This window comes from Aethalodelphis obliquidens, unplaced genomic scaffold (assembly GCF_003676395.1).
Source record: "Aethalodelphis obliquidens isolate GAN/ISIS:26980383/991018 unplaced genomic scaffold, ASM367639v1 scaffold12, whole genome shotgun sequence".
Classification (NCBI taxonomy): Eukaryota; Metazoa; Chordata; class Mammalia; order Artiodactyla; family Delphinidae; genus Aethalodelphis; species Aethalodelphis obliquidens.
In genome coordinates this window covers 43,200,104-43,220,898 of record NW_020837956.1, presented here as the reverse complement: position 1 = coordinate 43,220,898, position 20,795 = coordinate 43,200,104, and the positions used below count along the sequence as shown (strand labels likewise).

At 45.2% G+C, this 20,795-nt stretch overlaps 2 protein-coding genes across 6 annotated transcripts in view; one reads left to right on the top strand and one right to left on the bottom strand.

Moving 5' to 3' along the window:
• SH3YL1 (SH3 and SYLF domain containing 1) overlaps window positions 1–4,839 on the bottom strand; it is a 46,055-nt gene extending 41,216 nt beyond the window's left edge. Inside the window, exons 1-2 of one of the 2 annotated variants that reach the window (XM_027113886.1) lie at window positions 4,709–4,839; window positions 4,261–4,385 (exon numbers count right to left, since the gene is read on the bottom strand). In XM_027113886.1, coding sequence (XP_026969687.1) covers window position 4,261 — 1 coding nt within the window. In that variant the 5' untranslated portion in view covers window positions 4,262–4,385; window positions 4,709–4,839. The remainder of the gene's footprint in view (window positions 1–4,260; window positions 4,386–4,708) is intronic. The other variant, XM_027113885.1, reaches the window with a different exon arrangement.
• A 195-nt stretch (window positions 4,840–5,034) lies between these two features.
• ACP1 (acid phosphatase 1) lies at window positions 5,035–19,736 on the top strand. Of its 4 annotated transcripts, none has more exons than XM_027113888.1 (6): window positions 5,040–5,164; window positions 9,530–9,603; window positions 9,852–9,965; window positions 16,426–16,487; window positions 18,449–18,554; window positions 18,713–19,736. In XM_027113888.1, the coding sequence occupies exons 1-6, from the start codon at window positions 5,122–5,124 to the stop codon at window positions 18,788–18,790; spliced, it is 477 nt and encodes a 158-aa protein (XP_026969689.1). In that variant the 5' UTR covers window positions 5,040–5,121; the 3' UTR covers window positions 18,791–19,736. The 4 variants fall into 4 exon arrangements, 3 of the variants coding, with proteins under 3 accessions (XP_026969690.1, XP_026969689.1, XP_026969691.1); XM_027113890.1 differs by lacking the exon at window positions 9,852–9,965 and adding an exon at window positions 9,691–9,804 and having other exon boundaries at window positions 5,041–5,164; XR_003434226.1 differs by lacking the exon at window positions 18,713–19,736 and having other exon boundaries at window positions 5,036–5,164; window positions 9,691–9,965; window positions 18,449–18,501.
• The last annotated feature ends 1,059 nt before the right edge of the window (window positions 19,737–20,795 follow it).

The following is a 20,795-nucleotide window of genomic DNA, read 5'->3' as shown; positions in this document are numbered from 1 at the left end:
CCTGCTGTCCCATCAGAGCTGGGGTGCCAGGACCCCTTCAGCCCAGAGGGCATGGGAGAGCCAGCTCTCTGCTTGCAGGGAACTCCTGTTGTCCCATCAGAGCTGGGATGCCAGGACCCTGGGAGTGCAGCAGGGGCAGCTTCAGAACTAATGATAACTGAAGACCCAGAAGCAAATCTGAGTGGGCAGAGGCAGCACACACCTGACGCTTCTTCTCAACACCCACTCTGAGATGTGACTGAAAATGAGGACTCGATAGAATGTTTACACTTCCAGCACTCGAGCTTGTGATTTGAGACTCTTACCCACACAGCTGTCCACCACTCAGCTGCAATCCTTACAGTCAGAAGCAGTGCTTTTTACAAAGCTTTGTGCCCCTGTAGAGCCCTCTTCATATATCCAGGTGCTCAGTACATCGCACTGACTTGAATTAATAAACTTCAGTGGAAATTGGTTCCTTTTCCTACTGAGCATCTATGCCTCTGGTTTTTGGAACCAGCACAGTGTGTCTGTTTCCACGGAAGCCACACCTGAAGGGGACCCATTTGCAGAATTAGACCAAGTGTCCTCCTTGTGCTACAGCAGAGCTTTGTAACCAAGGCTGATCCACGTCAGCATCTGACCAAGGGCTTGTGTGGGAGCTGCCGGAACTGCCTCTTTCACAGGCACTTCTGCTTGGACTTGCTGCAAGGTTTTGTCACCACTGGGGAGAGCCTGAGAGCAAAGCCATGCAGAGGAGCGCTTGACTAGAGTTGGAGAGAGGACCTGGGCTCTGCCGGCACTGCTTGAGCCCAGGGCTGGGCCACAGCTGGTGCCACAAGCAGCTCCAGACTCTTCAGTCACATGGACCAGTGAAATCCTTTCCTGCTAAAGCCAATTTGGAGCAGATATTCTGGCACGTGCAACTAAAGCTCAGTAAATGATACATAAACCTTACCCCCAAAAGACTTTCTACTTTGAACTCCATCAACCAGGCAGAATTAAACCAGTTAAATAAGCAAATTCCACAGTTGAGAGTTGCTATTGCAAACATCCTGTGTAGGGAAGGTCAGAGCCTCTTTTATAAACATGGGAAGGAAAGCTACTGGACTGGGGAATTCACACGCAGCCCGGGATGCCTGCAGACCACAAAGCTCAATCCCTAAGCCTGAGTGCTAGACACAGCCCTGCGTCACTGCGAGCTGGGTGTCACATGGTCACGGTGAGGACACCTTCACGTTCAGCTGAATTCCAGAAGAACCTGGCTAATTTGTTTGACTAGTACAGATCCTATTACATTTCTAATATGAGCATACTGCCAGGTCATAGTTGTATAATGGTGAATTTTTCCGTCAGAGCCAACAAGTAATAACAACGATTTCGAGACAAGCCTCAATTCCTGTCCTCAGCATCAAATCATGGCTCATCCACTTTTCCTCTGCTGTACCATTCGGCAGAGGGGCACGGTCTGTTCAGAATGTTGATATGATTATAGTGCTGAAGTTGTGAAGACAAGGTCATTATTAAGTCATGGTTTGCATCTCAACATGCATAAAATTCTTAAGTCTCTTGAATTCCAAGGCAAAGCAAATCATCTATAAATATTTGAGTTTCTTCCTAAGAGAAGGATGGATGCCAAACCTCAAGCCAAGAAAACAGATGTAAAGTTTTCTTTCAAAAGTAACTGAAATATTTGAAAATTTCCATACTAAGACTTTTTTTTTTTTAATTAAGAGGATTTTTTTTTAATACTGAGGAGAAAATTTTTACTTTGGAAACCTCAAAAGCTTGAAATGAGCTTAAGATGTAGAAATAATTCCCATATTGGTCATGGGGCAGTAAACTCGGGGCTGGGGTGACTGGGGGCCACAGTGACATCAGAAACTATTTGGAGTAAGCTGCCACCCGGGTGGTAAAAGTGGCTAGTCTCCGGCCCAGCCCTGCAGTCTAGAAGGGAAGCAGGGGGAGGAAAGGCCCCTCCCAACACCTCAGCGTTTTCAGACTTCAGCGCTTCCCAAACTTTCCCTCTGGTCAACAAGCATCTAATATATTATTTTCCTTAATGGAGTCTCAATTATGAGAGGGCTACCTATAGGAAATTTTTTATTAATTTTTATCTTGGCTATAAACCTTAGCTAAAATAAAAGAAACTTTATATATCTATGTAATCTTTTGAAAGCCGTTGAAATATTGAGTTTAGCTTTATTAGGACGTTATCATCTCGGACACTACCACCTGATAACTATGGCCATTGTTTCTTTCTTTTTTTTTTAACATCTTTATTGGAGTATAATTGCTTTACAATGGTGTGTTAGTTTCTGCTGTATAACAAGGTGAATCAGCTATACATATAGATACATCCCCATATCCCCTCCCTCTGTCTCCCTCCCATCCTCCCTATCCCACCCCTTTAGGTGGACACCACTGTTTCTTAAACTAATTCTTATCTCTCTGTAGCCTGGGTTTAACTGCTTCCTTTGTCTTAAGGAGACAAAGTCTGTCAGTTCTAGAAATCAAAACTGGTCTCTCTGGTCAGGTCATTAACCTTCTAATCCAAACTTCAAACTAAACTAATGATTTGAGCCCCAAACATTACCGTGGCCTGTGCCTCTTTTCTTGTTCCCCTGACCACAGGATTCAGACAGGGGACAGAGACTATGGAGTGACAAGAACCATAACTTCCAGCATAAGGAGCCCCTCGACTTATACCATGTTACCTTTTCTCAAACTGAAGAGTGATCCTGGCTCAGAGAAGGACTACACAGGCCACATTAACCTGGTCAGTGACTGTGAAAAATGGACTCCTCCCAAAGAAAATAAAAATTCCGTGTGTTTAGGTCTCAAACTGCACAGGATGATGTCTTATCGTGACACACTTGCACATAAGGCAACTTGTAGAAAGACGTCTGTGACCACCGGTCACTCAGCGTCACGGCAGCAACATCCCCTTCGCTTGTCAGCGTTCTCTTTCCAAACACCATATCTTTCTTTCTAAACAGTGAGAAAGCCCCTGAGAAAACTTCCTAAATGGAATAAAAGCATCAAATCACTCTTGATGAGCACAGATTTCTTTTAAATATTTTTTTTAATCTTACAAAAGATGAGGGATAGTATTAACTCATTTTAAAGAAACTCTGTTTAAATAGAATATTTGTAAACCAGATAACCAATTCTCCTTAGTTTATGCATGATAAACAGGATGGAAGTAACAACTGATTTTAACCTCCAGCTGGTCACTGCGCAGGTATGCCAATAGCAGACCACACAAAGAACTAAACGGCACCATGGAGACTTGTTATTTCTCTGAGGTGCGTGTGTGCAGAGTTTCTGACTAATCCATTATTAATTCAGGCATCTCCCACACCTCAATAAAAACTCTCATGAGGACAAAAATGCAGGACACGCATGTTCTGTATACAAAAGAAAACCTGAAAACCTCCTCCCCTTTGGTAGAACATTCTGGGGCCATCAGATTCCTACTCTCTGTGGGCAGGGTTCCCCTGTCTGTGTCATTCTCTCCAACTCAGCCTCAGCAGCAGCAGTGGCGACACAGAACTGTTTGTTGAGATGAAGTGAAAATAACACATTTCCAGCTAGCAGGGTAAATCTCATTATCTTATGGTCATCTACCTGTTCAGAGCAGTTTCCTATTTCATTACACAAGGAAAAACCACCACAGTAAAGGAAAGAGATCCAAGGTCCAGCGCTCACAGCACCAGGGAGGCGGCCACTCTGCCCCAAGAGGTTCCCCGGAACTGTGGCTGATCACAGGCAGGGCCAGGTGAGGTGTGGAGGGCCCGGCACTTACACCTGGGGAGCCTGGAAACAATGGCAGCTTTCTGCCTCCGGCTGCGCGAGCCAGGCCCAGGCTGAACCCAAACCGTCCAACAAAGGTCCAGACTGTCCCCCACTAAAACAGACGGCAGCAAAAAAGATAGTGCCTAATACTTGGCTTTTCAAATATTAGATATTTACAAATGAAGTGAATGACAATCGCTAAAATTAAAAACGAGAAGAGCCATTCTGTGAACTGAATCAACTGGGGCCAAACCTGAATCACAACCGCATTTGTGGAGAGTCCAGGGAGCTGGTTCCTCTTAACTTTTAACAGTTGTGGGATAACTGAGTGTTAATAGATGCGCAACAGCAAAAAAATCCCAAAGACATCGTTTCTACCTCTTTCACCAAAGATTTACACTCCTCAGCAAAACTTTTGTATAGCGCAAGGGGTGGTCCCGATTCCAGGTGAGGTTCAGCGGCGTCACCGACACCCGTACTCACTTGCGACCCCGAGCCTGGTCCGTTCCGGCGCCCCTGGAGCTGCCGACACCTACCCAGGAAGAGGAGAGGCCCTCCCCGCTCGGCTCCGCCTCCCAGGGCAGGGACCGGTCTAGCGAGGTGCACACCTGAGACAGGTGAGGGAGCAGGTAAACACCCGCTTTTCCGGGGCAAAGCACCTACTTTACACATATTCGCAGGATAAAAACTGCAGCTAAGGGAGGTGTGCGCTCGCCCTCACCGGTCCCAGGGCGGCTGCTGAAGCAGCCCAGCTTCGACAACTGGGCAGCCCAGCGGCCGTCCTGCCGCAGAGCGGACCTTGCGCAGCGGTTCCGACCCGGGCACTGGGGGCGGGGGTCTCGGGGTACCAGGAGGTGCCCTTGCGGACCCCGCCCAGCCCCTGATCGCGGGCCTCACCTTCGGCCGCGCGGCCCAGGTGACGGGCGCTCACCTGAATCCCAGGACTGACTCCCTACTCTCCGAGGACACTCGGGGACCCATCAGGCCCCGTCTCTCTGGCTTCAGTCTGTGGCCCCCAAAACCCCGGGACTCGGGGCTACGCCCTCTCCTGCCCTTCGGGTGGTCACTCAGCAGAGGCGCGTGACCCCAGCTCTCCCCCATTGGGCCCCTCCCCTTCCAGGTGGCTCTTGGTCCCGCCCCATCCCTCCCCTCCCCGCGCCCCACCCCCCGCCCTCGGGGTGGCTCTCGGCGCCGCCTCCCGCGGGAGGCTCTGGGGCCAGACTGCGCAAGCGCGAGACTGCACTCTCGCTCCGGGTGGGGCCGGGGCAGGACTACGCGAGCGCGCATGCGCCGCGCCAGAAACGTGCCTACGTGATTAGTGGGCGCCTCTCTGAGCGCGGGAAGATGGCCGAACAGGCGACCAAGTCAGTGCTGTTCGTGTGTCTGGGTGAGACAGCGCTGATCTAGCCCCACTTTGACTTTCCTGGAGGGCTGGGAAGGGCTTCGTGCGCTCTGGGCTGCGCCGCTGGGCTGCGCCGCTGGACCGCGCCGCTGGACCAGGAACGGTGATGCGGAGGAGGCCGGAGAGGGGAGACCCGAGGGTGGCATGGGTCGGCGCCGTTGCCTGGGCAGCTCTGCAGGCGGGGTGTCCTTGACGTGCCCGGTTCTCTCTCCAAGCGGGGTCTCCTGTTCAGTCCTGTCTCCGAGTCGGATCCCCTGTCACCTGCCGAAGCCCTCTATGCAAGCCTGGACCTCTAGCTTCTGTACAGTCCTTTCTCCAAGCCCGGTTCCCTTCTCACCTGCAGCACCTGTACTCCAAGCCAGGGTTCCTGGCATTGCACTTGCCTAGAATCCCTTTTTCCCCTTCATCAGACAGACTCGAGGCCACTGGGCTGATCTGTCCTTTAAGGGCCTCCTGATGCGCCGAAACCCATGACAACACTGGTTTGCTGGCATGTTGCCTCGGCCCATGCTCACAAATGGATCTGACCTAAAGGCAGGGGAAGGGCAAAGGTTTAGGATTTCTTGGTTGTAAAAGCCAAACCAGAGAGATCTGATTCCCTAGGTCGCTGTGTAACAGCCCCATGTGCCAATATTCCTCTACATGAAAATGAAGGTATTTTTTATTTTTAATTCTTCAGGTAACTTCCAGCTCAGAATTATTTTCATTTTTAGGACTTCAACAGTTAGCCTCCCTTACTTAAAATAGAGCTCACTTTCCCTTTAGCTTTCAGGATTTTTCCTTTGATAGGGCACCTCAGTGCTTCCACCCCATCGCCTTAATTCCCCAGAGAGGACGGCCTATATGGTCAATAGTCCAGTGACTTAAAACTTTCTGATGAGTCTGCATTTCCTGCATTTCCTTCCACTCCTCTTTAGGTGCACCCTTAAAGAAGGCCACAGAAGTGTGCTCAGCGTTTCCCACTTTACCCCGTTTACCGTTTCCTACCCACACACCCTGGGGACTCCCTGTTCCCCAGGACTTCAGATGCTCAGTGTGCCTTCCGTTGTGTGCTTCTTTCTGGGAACCCATTTTGCATTTTGCCTGGAAAGCCTTTCTAAAAGGGCAGACCCAAGTATTCCCTTCTTTACTTTTTCCAGATCGTCTAGGTAGAGGTAGTTGTTCCCATGACCCTTTATAGACACCTTTCCTCACACACATTTTATTATAATTAACTTGATAGCCTCCTGAGGTTATAGCTAGATTTAGCCCTCTTGAAGGCAATAACTGTGGCTTATTTTTCTTTGTATTTCCAGCTTTAGGACAAAATATGATGCATACTAGGTATTTGCAGAATTGAATTTCTATGAGGGGAAAAGTAAAAGGCCTCCTTGTTTCACTTTGACAGTAGGCATCATTTGAGTTTTAAGCTCTCCACTGAAGGCTGACTGATGGCTTCAACACAGTTTTTTAAAGGGCAGTTCAGCTCAGGTTGGGCGTCTAATAGGATTCCATTGCCTTGTTTATTTCACTTAGTATTGTTGATTAGGCTGACATAATGCACTATGGTGGCTCTTAATGGGAGATGTCTGCTTGTAAGTATTTATCTTCAGTACTTTTTTTTTTTTTTTTTAAAGCAACTGCCATGGGACCAGGCACTGTTCTGAGTGCTAGGGATGTAGTGGTGAGGGAAACAGACAAAAATCCCTGCGCCTCTAGAGCTCACATTCCGTCATCAACAATCAAGGATTTGGTTAGGACAGTAAGGCAGGAAAGGGGGAGAGAAGGAGAGTGCAACTGTAAGTAGGCTGTTCAGGGGAGGGCTTACCGACAAGGTGACATTTGAGCAAAGACTTAACGGAGGTGAGGAAGCAAGTGTAGGGTATTTTGGAAAAGCACTCTGGACCCAGAGGAAGGCAGGTGAAAGATTTTGAAGTGAGGGTGCTGGCCATGTTCAAGAAACGGCTGGGAAGCTGAAGTTCTGGGCCTGGTGACCTAGTACCTTCTCAGTCAGACACTCCTCTGTACCTGAGGACTCAGAGCTAATGTGGCTGTTTTCTCAGTTCCCAGTGGATACATAAGCAGTACTGTTCTTGGTGCATAGGGGAGAAGTTACTTCCTGACATACAGTGAGTGTTCTGGGGCAGGAGTCTGCAAACTCTTTATGTAAAGAGCCAGAGAACAAATATTTTGTGCTCTGTAGGCCATGCCAAAGGTGTAGTGCAAAAGCAGCCCTAGCCAGTACATAAGTGATTATGCTGGGCTGTCATTGTGTATGGACACTGGGATTTGAATTCTATGGAATATTCTCAAGATATTCTGAGTATTTTTCAACTGTTTAAAAATGTAAAAAAATTATTTTTAGCTTTGAGAACTATATACAAAGCTGGTGGGTCCTGAGCCCTAGTTTTCAGACCCACATTTAGGTTCTGCGGTGGACAGATCTGGTGAGGCCGTGTGAGGACTTGGGCTCACTGAGCGAGTTAAGCCATTGGAGGGTTTTGAGCAGAGGTGGGAATTTTAAAAAGAAGCCTTCAGCTGTTGTGTTGAGATTGGACTGAGAAGGGGTGAGGGCCACAGGAGGGAGACCCACAATTCAGAGAGTTTGTGTGTTGAACCAGAGCTTTGCCAGTGGAGGGGGTGAGACATGGAGTTCTGGGGTATTTGAGGTTGCTGTTTGCCATTTCACTTGGTAGCCTGTATGCAGGACAGTAACAACAGTACATTTCTGAAACATAAAAGTTTTATTCCTTCAAAGCGTTTATTTGGACCTGTTTCAGACTGAAGTGCAGGGAAGTGTCAGATGTATACCATCGGTAAGGGTAATAGCAGAAAAGAACGGAACTTCTTATTTTGGCAAGATTATTAAGTATTTAATGTTTTAAAGGTCTAAAGAATGTGTGCTGTTAATTGTGTCCCAGCCAGCAAACTGGGAGATGAGAGAGAGCATAGTGGTGTCAGGTTACCTTTTTCCTACAATTAACCAGTATTTAAATACTCTTCATCCTTTAAAGACCAGCCCTAATTGTTCTTTTTTTCTCATAAGAAACTTTCTTATTCTTTATGCTTTTTAGAATATTTTCCCGTGCTCCTGTAGTATATTGCTTGTCTATCAGCATTTGTTTTCTTGTTTTGCTCCTGTAGTATATTGCTTGTCTATCAGCATTTGTTTTCTTGTTTTTATTATAGCTAATTCCGTATCTCCCATAAATACATTGCTTAGCATGTGGTAGAAATATTTTGAGGGAAGATTTTCTGTCTTTTATCTTTCTTCCCCTGTGTAGTAAGGAATTTGACCCCATTTAATGAGAGGTCTTGCCTCTGTCCTGGCTGCTGGGAGGTAACCTTCAAACCCCTTGGAATTCCCTTGGAGTGATAGGAGTGTTTTGTGATTCAGGGATGACCCTACACAGCTTATGCTGAGGAGGTAACTCGGGTGGAGGCTGCAAGCCACACGTGGCAGGGGAAGGGGCTGGACATTGAGTTCAACCACAGGCCAGTAATGCAATCAGTTGGGCTTATTTATGAAACCCCAATAAATCCTTGGCACTGGAGCTCTGGGAGGCGTCCTGGATTGGCAGTACTCTGAGTACTGTCACACATGGGTGACGGGAATGTGACACGTCCCCAAGGACCAGAAAGTTTCCGATTTGGAACTTTCCAGAATCTTTGCTGTGCTCTCTGACTTTGGCTGGTTCTACTTTGTATCTTTTTGTGATAATAAAACTATAATCATAAGTATAGCATTTTCCTGAATTCTGCAGTCCTTCTGGAGAAATATTGAACCTGTAAGGTTCAGCTGGTTTGAAGTGAGGGTGAACTGGGGATCTGTGAACTTGCAGCTGCTGTAAGTTCTGGGCAGACTGGACAGCCTGGAGGACCATCCCTACCCCAGCTGGCTGACTTTTGGGTCCACAGCACTCAAGCAAGGGCTCCCTCCGCACAGGTCCTGCAGTAGAAGTCTGTGTGGAACTACTCTTAGGCCCAAATACACTTGCTTGTATATTTTATGAAACAATAGTCATCTTTATTATGTGCAGTATACTTGAAAATGCATATTTTAAACTCTATTCTGTTGTATTTCATTTTAAAATAGGCTGGTTGCGACCCACTTTGTTGATTTCACGACTCGCTTCTGGGTCAGTGGTAGCAAACCTGAAAAACGATGATTTTGGTCATGACTGTTCTGATTTCGGATGTCTTTGTCATTTGTACTTTGAGTACTTGGACAGTTGGTGTGAAATCATTGAGCAGGGTTGGGTCAGCTGTTCCCCCAGGTTCTGCCACGTGCTGGCAGGACGGTCACCTCAGAGAAGAGTACCTTGCTTCCCTCACATCACATGCTCACTCTGCCCCCTCCTTTTTTTTAAGGTAACATCTGTCGATCACCCATCGCAGAAGCAGTTTTCAGGAAACTTGTAACTGATCAAAACATTTCAGATACTGTAAGTACTGTTCACAACCTTAAAGAGGACAACCTGAATGGCTTTGGGGCAGAAAATTGTGAAAAAAATTCTTTTTTTCTCCTGCAGTGGAGGATAGACAGTGCAGCAACGTCCACGTATGAACTAGGAAACCCTCCTGATTATCGAGGGCAGGCTTGCATGAAGAAGCATGGTGTCCCCATGAGTCACGTTGCCCGGCAGGTACCGTACTTGACCTTGAAGGTGCACTTGTGTGTTTTGTGTTGCAGTGGGTCATTGACAGTGGCGCTGTTTCTGACTGGAACGTGGGCCGGTCGCCAGATCCGAGAGCTGTGAGCTGCCTGAGAAATCATGGCATTAACACAGTCCATAAAGCAAGACAGGTAGAAGAGACCTCGTTTAATTTCTAATACGTTGATCCCGTAACCTGAGCGGTTGTGAGAGGCTTAACCAGACTTATGTATAATGAGTGCGTTTATTTGAGTCTGTTTATTTAGGGTCGGCCTAACCAGCCACAATACACCCATTCTGGTTCCACAGTTCTGAAAGGTTTGCATGGTCTTGGAATTGACTTGTTAAAATGCATGGTCGAGAGAGCCCTGGCTAAGAGCTGGCAGACCTGAGCTGGCATCGCCCTTTTTTCTGTGCGTGAGGTCTTTAAACTTTTAAGCCCTGGTGACTTAGTCTGCTTCCATTACTAGGTCGTTGTTAGAATAAATTTCGGTTGTATATACAGAAACATATTGCCAACTGTGGAGTGCCTTAGAAGTACCGGATAGCGCTGATATTATTATGGGTGCATAGCCTGCACACCAGCAGTAGTACTTCTGGGTTGGTTCTGGAATGCGGCCCAGCAGAACGTCCTGCGAGGAGGTTGGTGTGCCTTATCTGCTCTGCAGGGTGGAAGCCGCCAGCTGGATGTGCTCTTGCACTTTTGAGATATGGCCAGTGTAATGGAGGCTGCATTTTAAATTGTAACTCATTTAAATAGCCACTTGGTCTGGTGGGCACGTTATTGGGCTACAGGGTTCTAGACTCCCGTGGAAGCCCGGAAGGGGGGTTCTGAGGTTTTCATGGCAGCATTCGTGGTGAGACGTCGGGGTCCGTAGGCGGCCCGTCCAGTCCCTCCCAGTCTAGGAGCTGCTGTGGGTGCTCGTGCCGGCACCTTCTGTAACCACGGGAACCAGCTGCTACAGAAACACGCTTCGTTTCTGACTAGCGTGTTGTTCTAAATCCAAATCAATTGGATTTTTTAAAAACCTCGCTAAAATCTGCTGACTTCCTTTTGTATCCATCCTGACAAAATGTAGGCTCTGTAGGCCAAGGAGGGTCATGGCTTAGTGTCACATGAGCTTTTGAGGCCTTCAGAGTGAGAAGCCAAATATTGTGAAAATCAGTTGTCAGATACATTGCATGTTTGTAAGTGTGGATGGCAGCGTGAGAACTATAATTTAGGATTAGTGCTCGGATCAGAACTTTTTGTAAGACTGGATAAAGATTCCTTAGTCGTTGTTATACTAAATTTTGTCTCTATTTAAAACTTTGCAGATTGCTTTGCCATATAACATCGTATTTTAAATTTTGGTCGTTCTCAAATTTTATCAATTACGGAAAGGAGTGGTTGGTAAACACATTTTGCAGGTCAGGAAACAGTTCTGGAGAGAAAATAAATGACTTATTGAAGGTTATGCAGCTGCAAAGTGGTAGGACTTGCATTTAATTACAGGTTTATTTGTTGAGGTGTGAGCCAGAAAATTCACAAAACAAAATTACTATAGAAACACTTTTAATATGTTAATAATGCCTCAGAAATTAGTAATGCACACATTATTTTTGACTTAGATAACTGAGATCTGTGAACTAGTTTCTGGCTACATCAGTTGACTCTGCATGTTAACAATTTACTATTTAAATTAACTATTTTAAGGACCCTTTCTTAAGTGGAATTTTCATTGGAGATTAAACATTTTTTATATCATTTGTCCATTCTAGTCTCTTCAGGGTTGTACATACCTTGCCAGTTTCTATTTTGTTTTTTAAATAATGTAGATTTATTTTGAGTAGACCTTCAGAATTATGAGCAATCATACTTCCATGTTTTCTGCTTTTAAGATCAGATTATTTTTCATACACTAAGTTTATAATAAAAGTGGGTACAAATGAAATATTTTAAATACACATGCCTTAAAAAAACAAAGCTAGAAAGTTACTGCTTATGAAATTATTACCAGTTTTAGAAGTAGTACTTCCACATGACCTATTTTTTCTTTTGTTGCTTTTAAGAAAATTTTCTCAGCAATGATTTTTTTAAAAATGTGCAAGTCCTAGTAGGATATGTCAGTATCACGTCAGATCTTTGTTATTTTTTAGCATTTTCTAATGTTTACAGATTTCCTCTTTAGTGAGTATCACAATTTGTATGAGAACTATTCTAATATTTCGATTAAACCTGGGTTTTATAGACAGAATACATTCAGGGTACTTTTTTCTTTTTAGCACATGTAACCATTTCTCTGGAGTATGTGAACTCTCACATCCGGTTAGTTCTGTGGGGATGTTTACTTTATCATACATTCTTTCCCTTTCCAGTAAACTTTATGTGACATATGCACAGATGTCAGGGTGCTCAGTGCATCTTATGGCACGACCAGCTCTACTCCCTCTACTCCAGAGGTCACCACTCAAAATGCCGTCTACCTTTTCCGCTTTATGGCAGTGGAATCCTATAGTGTGTATACTTCTGTCAGCTTTTCCTTTGTGAGATTCTCCGTATTGTTGCTCATAGCAAAGCTTAGTCATCCTCATTTGTGGACTCAGTATCATTTTACAGTTAGGCTACAGTTTATTATCAGTTCCACTCTTTTTTTTTTTTTTTTTTTTTTTTTTTTTTGCTCACTGCTGTGGCCTCTCCCATTGCGGAGCACAGGCTCCAGACGCACAGGCCCAGCGGCCATGGCCCACAGGCCCAGCCGCTCCACGGCACGCGGGATCCCCCCAGACCGGGGCACGAACCCACGTCCCCTGCATCGGCAAGCAGACTCTCAACCACTGCGCCACCAGGGAAGCCCTATCAGTTCCACTCTTGATGAACACTCGGTTGTTTCTAGTTTGGGGCTGAGTCCACTGAATATTTTTGTATGTGTGCAGTTCTGTTGGGTTGGATACACACCTGGCATCACACACTGTGTCAGGGTCGAGCAGCCTCATAAAACAAGTTGGCTAATGTTTCTTTTCTCTTCGGTTAAAAAACTTTTGTCAAACAATGATGGTATTTCTACCTTAACTGTTTGGAAGGATTCATCTAATGCATTGTCCTTTGGTTGCTTCCTGCAGTTGCTGTCGTTTTCTTCTGCTGTCTTTAGCTTTTCTTTGGTGTGTAGTTACCAGCAGTTTTATGTGGTCAGATTCACTTCCTGAATTTGTGTCTTGATGGTTTTCATCAGTGCTGGAAGATTCTGGGCTGTTATCTTTGTCTACTTTTCTTCCCCTCATTCTTCTGAGATTCAGCCTAAATGTATTTTGAACATAAATTTCTTGTGCTTTTTCTACTTTCTCCATCCTTTTTTTCACTCTGTTTTTCAGTCTGAGATTTTCCTCCTGACCTGTTTTGTGATGTACAAATCTTTCTGTTTTCAAACAGTCCATAAGCCTCTATTTATTGAATATTTAGTGTCTGTTACTTTATTTAATTCTTTAAGTTTTATTTGATCTTTTAAATTGACTCCAGCTCTCTGGTGAAATTCTACATCTTGCCCTATATTTTCGTGAACAACTCCGATCACAGTTATTTTACACAAAGCCTGATACCTGGGTCATCTGTGAGTCTGCTTTTCTTTCTTTTCCTCTTTGTTGTATTGCTCGGCATGCTTGCTAGTTTGGATTAAATGCGGAGCATGATGTATAGACAACGTAGAAGCTTTGGGTGAAGGACCTTCGCCCCCAGGTGGCTCCGCTTTGGTGGGGCAGGGATTGGTTTGGAGCTGACTGGTTTCTGGGCCTGCCTCGCGGGGCTCGGGCTGTGCTGGACGGGCCCCTCTCCAGTGAACTTCCAGGAGCCCCCCTGCCGGGGAGGTGTTCAGCACACAGGGCTGTTCCTGTTTAGCAGCTTCTGAAGTAGTTCTTCCCTCCCCACTGAGTCTGCTGCGTGCGGCCTTCCACTTGTTCTCTTGGCTTCTTCCTCTGAATAGTTTAGGAACTTGGCAGATGCTCTGAGGAGAAGACGTGTGGTGTCTGCTTCACCTCTGGCATCTCCATCCGGTGAGGTTGCCCACTGGCCCTTTGGTGCTCCTGCCTTCCATCAGCGGCCTTCTGCCCAGGCTTCTCGTGACCTGGGAGGCCGGGTGGTTTGACCCACGCGATGCTGAGCACCCCTTTCATCCCCCATCGTGACGATCACGATGTCCTCAGACGTTGCTAACAGCCCCTCCTGTGAGAGTCTAAAGCACAGTCCCCAAAGTGGGTTCCAGGGACCCCTAGGCCCGTGAGGTCAAAATGTGTGAGTCAGGGATCCATTCAAAGGCTCAGACTAACCATAACCAGTGAGCTTGGACAGAGTAGGAAAAGTTTGCTCGTATGTTTTCATGTTCTGCATTGCAAATAACCTGTAAGAAACCACTGCTAATGAGCTTTGGTGTTGTATCAGAGAATATCCACAGTTACACAATGGCTGTTAAAATACTGCTTTTAAGCTACGTACTTGTGTGAGGCTGGTTTTGCATATTTCAGCAGATCAAATGCAGAAGCACAGAAGAGAACCGTCTGCCTTGAGTAAGCAGACATTAAAGAGATTTGCAAAAATGTAAAACAGTGCCACTCTCCTCCCTAAGTTTGAGTGTGGAAAATAGAGCTGTTTTTCATTTATAAAAATGTTATAATAACAGGTAATGAATTTTTATTATTTTTAAGTGAATAATAAGTGTTATAAAAATTTCACTTTTAATAGCTTTGGTGAATATTGGTACAATAGATAAAACCCTAAGTAACAAGTTGTTTAGACGGAAGGCCTAAATAATTTTAAGAGTTAAAAATTTCTGCATCCAGGAAGTTTGAGATCTCTCTTCCGAGCTCTAGCCAGGGCCCAGGATCAGCAAGTCCTCTTGAGGGCGGGGGCAAGACGCCAGCTGCCCTTTGTGGCCGGTCAGCCCTCGCAGGTAGCCAGGCTTATCTGTAGCAGCAGAGGGCCCGCCAATTTGCATACCTGGTCCTGTGCACGCAGTTGGGATTTTGGCCTTTCTGAGCCTGGCTGTCATGGGAGCACGTTAATGATTGTGCAGAAGTGTTTAGTTTTGATGGGCGTTTTCTACTTTTTTTCTGGCAATAGGGTTGTTTTGCCACAAGCTATTTCATTTATAGCTGCAAGCGGAAATCCTTTACCATGCATTCTTTATAAGATGTTAATTATAGCTGTTCCTCTTCCACAGTCATTTTAACATCTAAACATCATGTAGCTCCATGTAGCTGTCAGTTACTAAGTCTTTCTTAGGATCTGCAATCGCAGTCATTCCAAAATTAAAAACAATGTTTAATATTTAATCTCAGGACATTTCTCAGACAACTAATTTGGGGAAATAACTTGTAATATTTGTTCTAATAGATTTTAAAATAAGCTAGTACCTTGGGAATGTTAGCAAAATTTGGTCCCAGTACTTTATTAATGTGCTACACTAAAAATTAATGCAAGTGCATACTAAGAGCCAAAATTTATTATTTTTAACAGAATAGTGAGTATATTTCTGGTTCTTCTGCAGCACTGATTATAGTAGAGTGTCACTACTCTGTTTAACCAGGTATTCAAAATCTTTGTAGTTTCATTGTGCCACTATATTTTAGAGGATTTTTTTAGTGATGAAGATGAGTATTGAAAGCATTCTTAGAAATTATTTCCATCCTTGATTACGGCATGTTTCCCTTCCTTCCTTCCCACCTGCCTACCATTTTTTTAATTGAAGTATAGTTAATTTACAATGCTGTGTTAGTTTCAGGTGTACAGCAGAGTGATTCAGTTATATATATATATATATATATATATATATATATATATATATTTTCTTTTTCCGATTCTTTTCCCTTATAGGTTATTAAAATTGAATATAGTTGTTCCTTTCTTATTCTGTTATTACTTATACTAATAAAAATCATAAGAGAGTTTTTGTTTATATTTTAGTGAGCTCATGTTTATGAATTATGTCAGAAAACAGTGCACAGTTCGGGTGAGAATTAGTAACAGTGCTGAGTGGCGCTCTCTTCTGTGTCATGTCCAAGTTACGGATATTTAGTCAGAATAGAGAAGATCCAGAGATTCAGTTCCTCATGTGTTTCTTTCTTATGAGCCTGACCACCCTCTACCTCAAATGTTGTCTTCCTCTCTGCCCTCTTCTCTGCTTTATTTTTCTGTGAGGCATTGTCACTCCTGAGAGCTGCCCACCCTGCGTAGGAGGGAAGCCCCACGAGGACAGCCGCCAGTGCTGCAGTTGCTCCATGTCACTGGGGCTGAGGATGAGTACTTTGGGAATGAAAAATAGGGCTCAGACACGGAACATTTTATTAAGTTAACTGAATTATACTTTGTTTCTAAGAAGTCGAAGATGAAGTATAAACTTTGCATCCACATATTATACTATTTATGATTATTCTAGGGAACTGTATAAAATAAAATTTATTTGCAATACAATTTTAGGAAATCAGGTTAACTGTTTAAAGTACCTTAATTGATTTATAACTTAATAAGTGAGTAGCAGATTCAAGTATAGCCTTTTTTTTTTTTTTTAAGGTTCTGTTTTGGATCCTCTAGGCTTGATTGGTCTAAACGTAAACATTATGTTTTCACTTCTCATTTACTTTTAGGTTACCAAAGAAGACTTTGCCACTTTTGATTATATACTATGTATGGATGAAAGCAACCTGAGGTAATCGTATTTTTAAAGGTTATTTCTCTTCAACTCGGTTCAGTAATAGGCTAGGCAGTTTGTTGTCCAAAATGACTTTTCTAGTACCTTAAACTTGTAATATATAATGATGGTCACAACATGTGGAAGTACTTATTTAGAATAGTAAGAAATCCAGGGAATAATTTAGAATTGAAGTCTCATAGATCTGTTTACACTTAGACACACCCTTTGGTAAGGAAAAGTCTGATATATAAGGTGATGCTTTGTTTTGCAGGAGAATGAGTTTGTTATTGCTGTAATGATTCACGGCCAACATGGTGTTGTATTGTGTTTCTCATCTTATTCCCCCTTACAGCTGCCTCACAGCAACCCCCAAAAAAAGACTAACAAAAAAGAAGACGTTTTAGTTCATTTAAATTGTTGATTGCCTTAATCAATTTAAAAAACAAAAACTGTCAGATTAAGGTATTAGGTAAAAATGGCTAAGACTGGTGCGTATCGTGTGCTGTGCACGCCAAAGCCCTTCCTCTGAAGGTTTGCACTGTTGCTCCGTCTTATCAGAGAGGAATTCGAGGCACAGAGAGGTTACATTACTTGCCCAAGGTCACAGATTCAGTGGTGGGTGTGTTGGAATTTTAGCCTAGGCTCTGTGAGGCATGAGTCACACTCACCACCGTGCCCTATCGCCTCACTTGTGCGTTTGACCTCAGGGGACATGGATCTGGGCAACAAGGAGCTTGGTGTGGCATTTCTTCAGCCAGGCACTGGTAACCAATGATGAGAGCGTTTTCCTGGGCCTCTCCTCCTGAAGTCTGAGGTGGGCTTACATGTGTTATGGGCTTCATGTATTCAAATTAAACCTAACAAACAATATGATACAATGTGACCATGCAAAGATAAATGAATACGATGTATTTTACAAATATAGAGGCAGACTCGGGCTAAGTGACCAAAGGGAATGTATGAGCAGACCATGCACCAGTTGCAAGACGGGCACCGTGCTGCCTGTCACACAGTAGGTCTTGCTGAGTGAGATGCCTCAGCAGTGCGCCTGCAGGGCCCTTGGTGTCTGCCCTCACCAAAAGGACAGAGACGAGCCCGCGGTGTGAGCGCAGGACCACACTGCCTTGCTTCCCTGCTAACCCGTAAATGTTGCGTGTGTTTGATTAACAGAAACTCTTTCCTTTAGTCACTGTTGTAGGGTGGACAGGTACGGATGCAACAGGCTTACCTAGGTTTTCATTAATCACGAACTGCGTTAAAATACATAGATTTTCTATTTTTGTTTTTCACTTGTTAGTTTTATTTTTCTCAGTTACAGAATAGCTCATCAGTATCATCAACAGTGTCTTGTTAGAGAACTCTGTGTGGCACCCTGTCTACTAATGAAATGTCCAGACGTGGTTGGCACTTGGTGGTGTAGCCCGAGCCACCCCTGCTCCCACCTGCCCTTCACGTTTCAGCCTCGGTGGCTTCCTGGGGAGGGTCTGTGCTCTGAGGCCTCGCGGGTTTCCCGTTAGACTCTGTTGTCCCCCATAGAGATTTGGTAACCAAATGCAGGAACAGTCCACACGAAGCTCAGTGAGAAAGCTGAGGTGGGAGATGGGCGCGTGGAGTGGGTGCAAGGACCACCGTCAGGACACCTTAGCGTGGAACCTCCCGCCCTCTGGGACTTGGTTCTCATGGCGTTTTGCGTTCCACTCTGTCACCTTGTCAGGAGGATGCTGATTATTGTCTGGCTCAAAGCTGTGCGTTTCGTGTAAATCCCCTGCTGTTGCGAGCTCCCTTGCCTGAGACGCAGAGCCCCAGACTGCAGCCCCAGGGAGGGCCGTGCAGAGCTGCCGAGTGTTTGAGTTCCTCTTTAAATCAGGTCACTTTTGCTGGATTTTGATATAGGTGCTTCATAAAACCCTAGCAGACGTCCCAGTTTAACTTGAAACCATAGATCAGAAAACTGAGTTCATGTTTCAATTTTACAGAGATTTGAATAGGAAAAGTAATCAAGTTAAAAACTGCAGAGCGAGAATTGAACTACTTGGGAGCTACGATCCACAGAAAAAGCTCATCATTGAAGACCCTTATTATGTAAGTATGGTTCTCACTTCCATCCTGCGGTTCACGGGTAGGGATAACGTAAACACCAGCCTGTCTGTGTGCCCTCACGTTGGGAGTCGGAGGCAGACTCCTGAAGGGCCTTTTCCTTACGCAGGCTTCGTTACTCTTCCTTTTCCCTGTCTTTTCAGGGTAATGAAGCTGACTTTGAGACCGTCTACCAGCAGTGTGTGCGGTGCTGCAGAGCCTTCCTGGAGAAGGTTCGCTGACCCGGGTCCAGCCCTGCTGCGGCCCAGGCTCGTTCCCACAGGCCCGCATTCTCAGTCAGGTGTCACAGTGTCGCCATTCCCTAGCCAAGGCCACAGCCCTTTTCTCAGTTGACTCACTGTTTCTTACCTTAAAAATAATTGTAGATGGAAACCAGTTGTTGCGTTTGGTGGACGAATAAATAAAAAATTTTGATTCAGCCAGTTTATGGGGTAAGTGTTCTTAGACTAGTTGAACCTCCCACTTTGCCCCAGTTACAAAAATAGTGGAACAAAGAAAATTGCAGAGCAGCAAAATAGAACACAATGAAGTAAAGCATCACTGTAAGGCTCGGCAGCATCTGAGCCATCGGCACTTCCAGGAATCTGCACTACCTCTTCCCTCTGTGTGGACGGGGCCCCTGCCCTGCACTCCCTCTTGATGCCAGGGCCTGGTGTCCAGTGATGTTGGCGAGAAGTGTTCACACACAGGCACAGCGCACACTGTGCACTGACAGGACAGGAAGGAGGAAGGTTTGCGTGACTCGTCTTCAGCACCTTCACTCCTTAGTTTGTGTCTGTCTAGTTGATTTCATAAGGAAGTCACCTTATGTGTTCTGTTTGAACCACTTTGCCTCTGGAAATGTAGTTATGTCCGGGAAGAAGGACACTTGTGTGCTGGTTTACCTTAGGGTCAGTGTGGGGACCACGTCTGCTTTACATGCATGTGATTAACCTGAATGTCAAATATAGATCAGCTTAGGTGGGAAAAAATAAGTGGGAAAAAAGTCCTTTTATGTTGGAATGCTTAAATATTGATATGTTAAGTATTCTTTTATCAGTGCTTAGTTTATAGGCAAATATAGGTAATTTCTGTGCACTTGGAGATAACTGATCTAAAATTCATATGAATATATGTCAGAAAAGATTGTTTTCAAATAAACTGGGGAAATTACAAAATTACAGCTAAGTACAAGTCTGGTGTCTGCCTGTTTTTCTACTGACAGGTGGGGAAGAATCAGAAAGCATTGCCTCCACTGTCCCTTTTGGATGATGTGTGATGTGTGCCTGTCTGCCCCGTGCCGGGCAGCACCCTAAGCAGCGTAAGTGCCTAAGTAAGCACGTTGCTTCCACTCAAGTAATCTGTTCATGGGAGAAGCTGGCAGCCCTGCAGCCACAGCAGCCTTGCCTGCGCCCCATCCTTAGTGGAGTGTGGGTTCTCCTTGGGGCCAGCACCCCAAGGCAGACCCCTGTGGATGGCTAGATGAGGGACAGCTTTTCTTCTCTCGGTCTTCACCCCAGTTCATCGTTGATGACCCGAAGTCCCGGGAGGACTCTGGGTCACAGATCGGTCTGAGTGACGGTCGCTCAGAAGCAGGGAGAGTTCAGAGGAACGGCTTCTGGTCTTCAGTATCACAGGGGCCTCAGACGGGGGACCTTCAGTCCTGAGCTTACTCGGGCCTGAGGGATGAGCAAGGTGTCTTTCCCACCAGGCCACCGGGGGCGGCAGACTCAGGGACACCGGGGAGGCAGCGGCAAGAAGGCTGGCCAGGCGTGTGTGTGGTGGCCTGCGGGATCGCTCCATGAGGGCTTATCCTGAAACGTGGGAGGATTGAGAATTTGATAATGGTAGCTTTAAAAAGTAAAGAATTGAGGGAAAAAGTCGACCTGCAACTAGGAAACAGGAAAGTAAAGCACTTCAAAAATTACACCCTAGTGCCCTAATCGTTCAGTAATTGCTTAATACTCTCAAAGTAAGGAAATTTCTTACTCTTTTCTGTTCCTTTATGTTGATGAATAAATCTCTCTAGTTTGTTTTCTTTAACATTTACACACATGTCTTAAACACAGACCCTCAGACAAATCCTAGGGTTCCTAATTGACTTTGTCCTTAGGCTGTATCCAGACTAGGGCTCATGTGAACAGGAAACCTCGTTGCTGAGTTCACTTGTCTGAAAAATTAGATCCAGTCAGATTTGTTCAAAATATATCTACCTGTAAAAATCTGGAGCTTTTTGGAAGTCTTAAG

Excerpts from the sequence above, each read along its gene's own strand:
- ACP1 (XM_027113888.1), top strand. The coding sequence starts at position 5,122 with ATGGCCGAACAGGCGACCAAGTCAGTGCTGTTCGTGTGTCTGG. Across the intron at positions 9,604-9,851 it reads ATCAAAACATTTCAGATACT|TGGGTCATTGACAGTGGCGC; the intron begins GTAAGTACTGTT and ends TTTGTGTTGCAG. Across the intron at positions 9,966-16,425 it reads CAGTCCATAAAGCAAGACAG|GTTACCAAAGAAGACTTTGC; the intron begins GTAGAAGAGACC and ends ATTTACTTTTAG.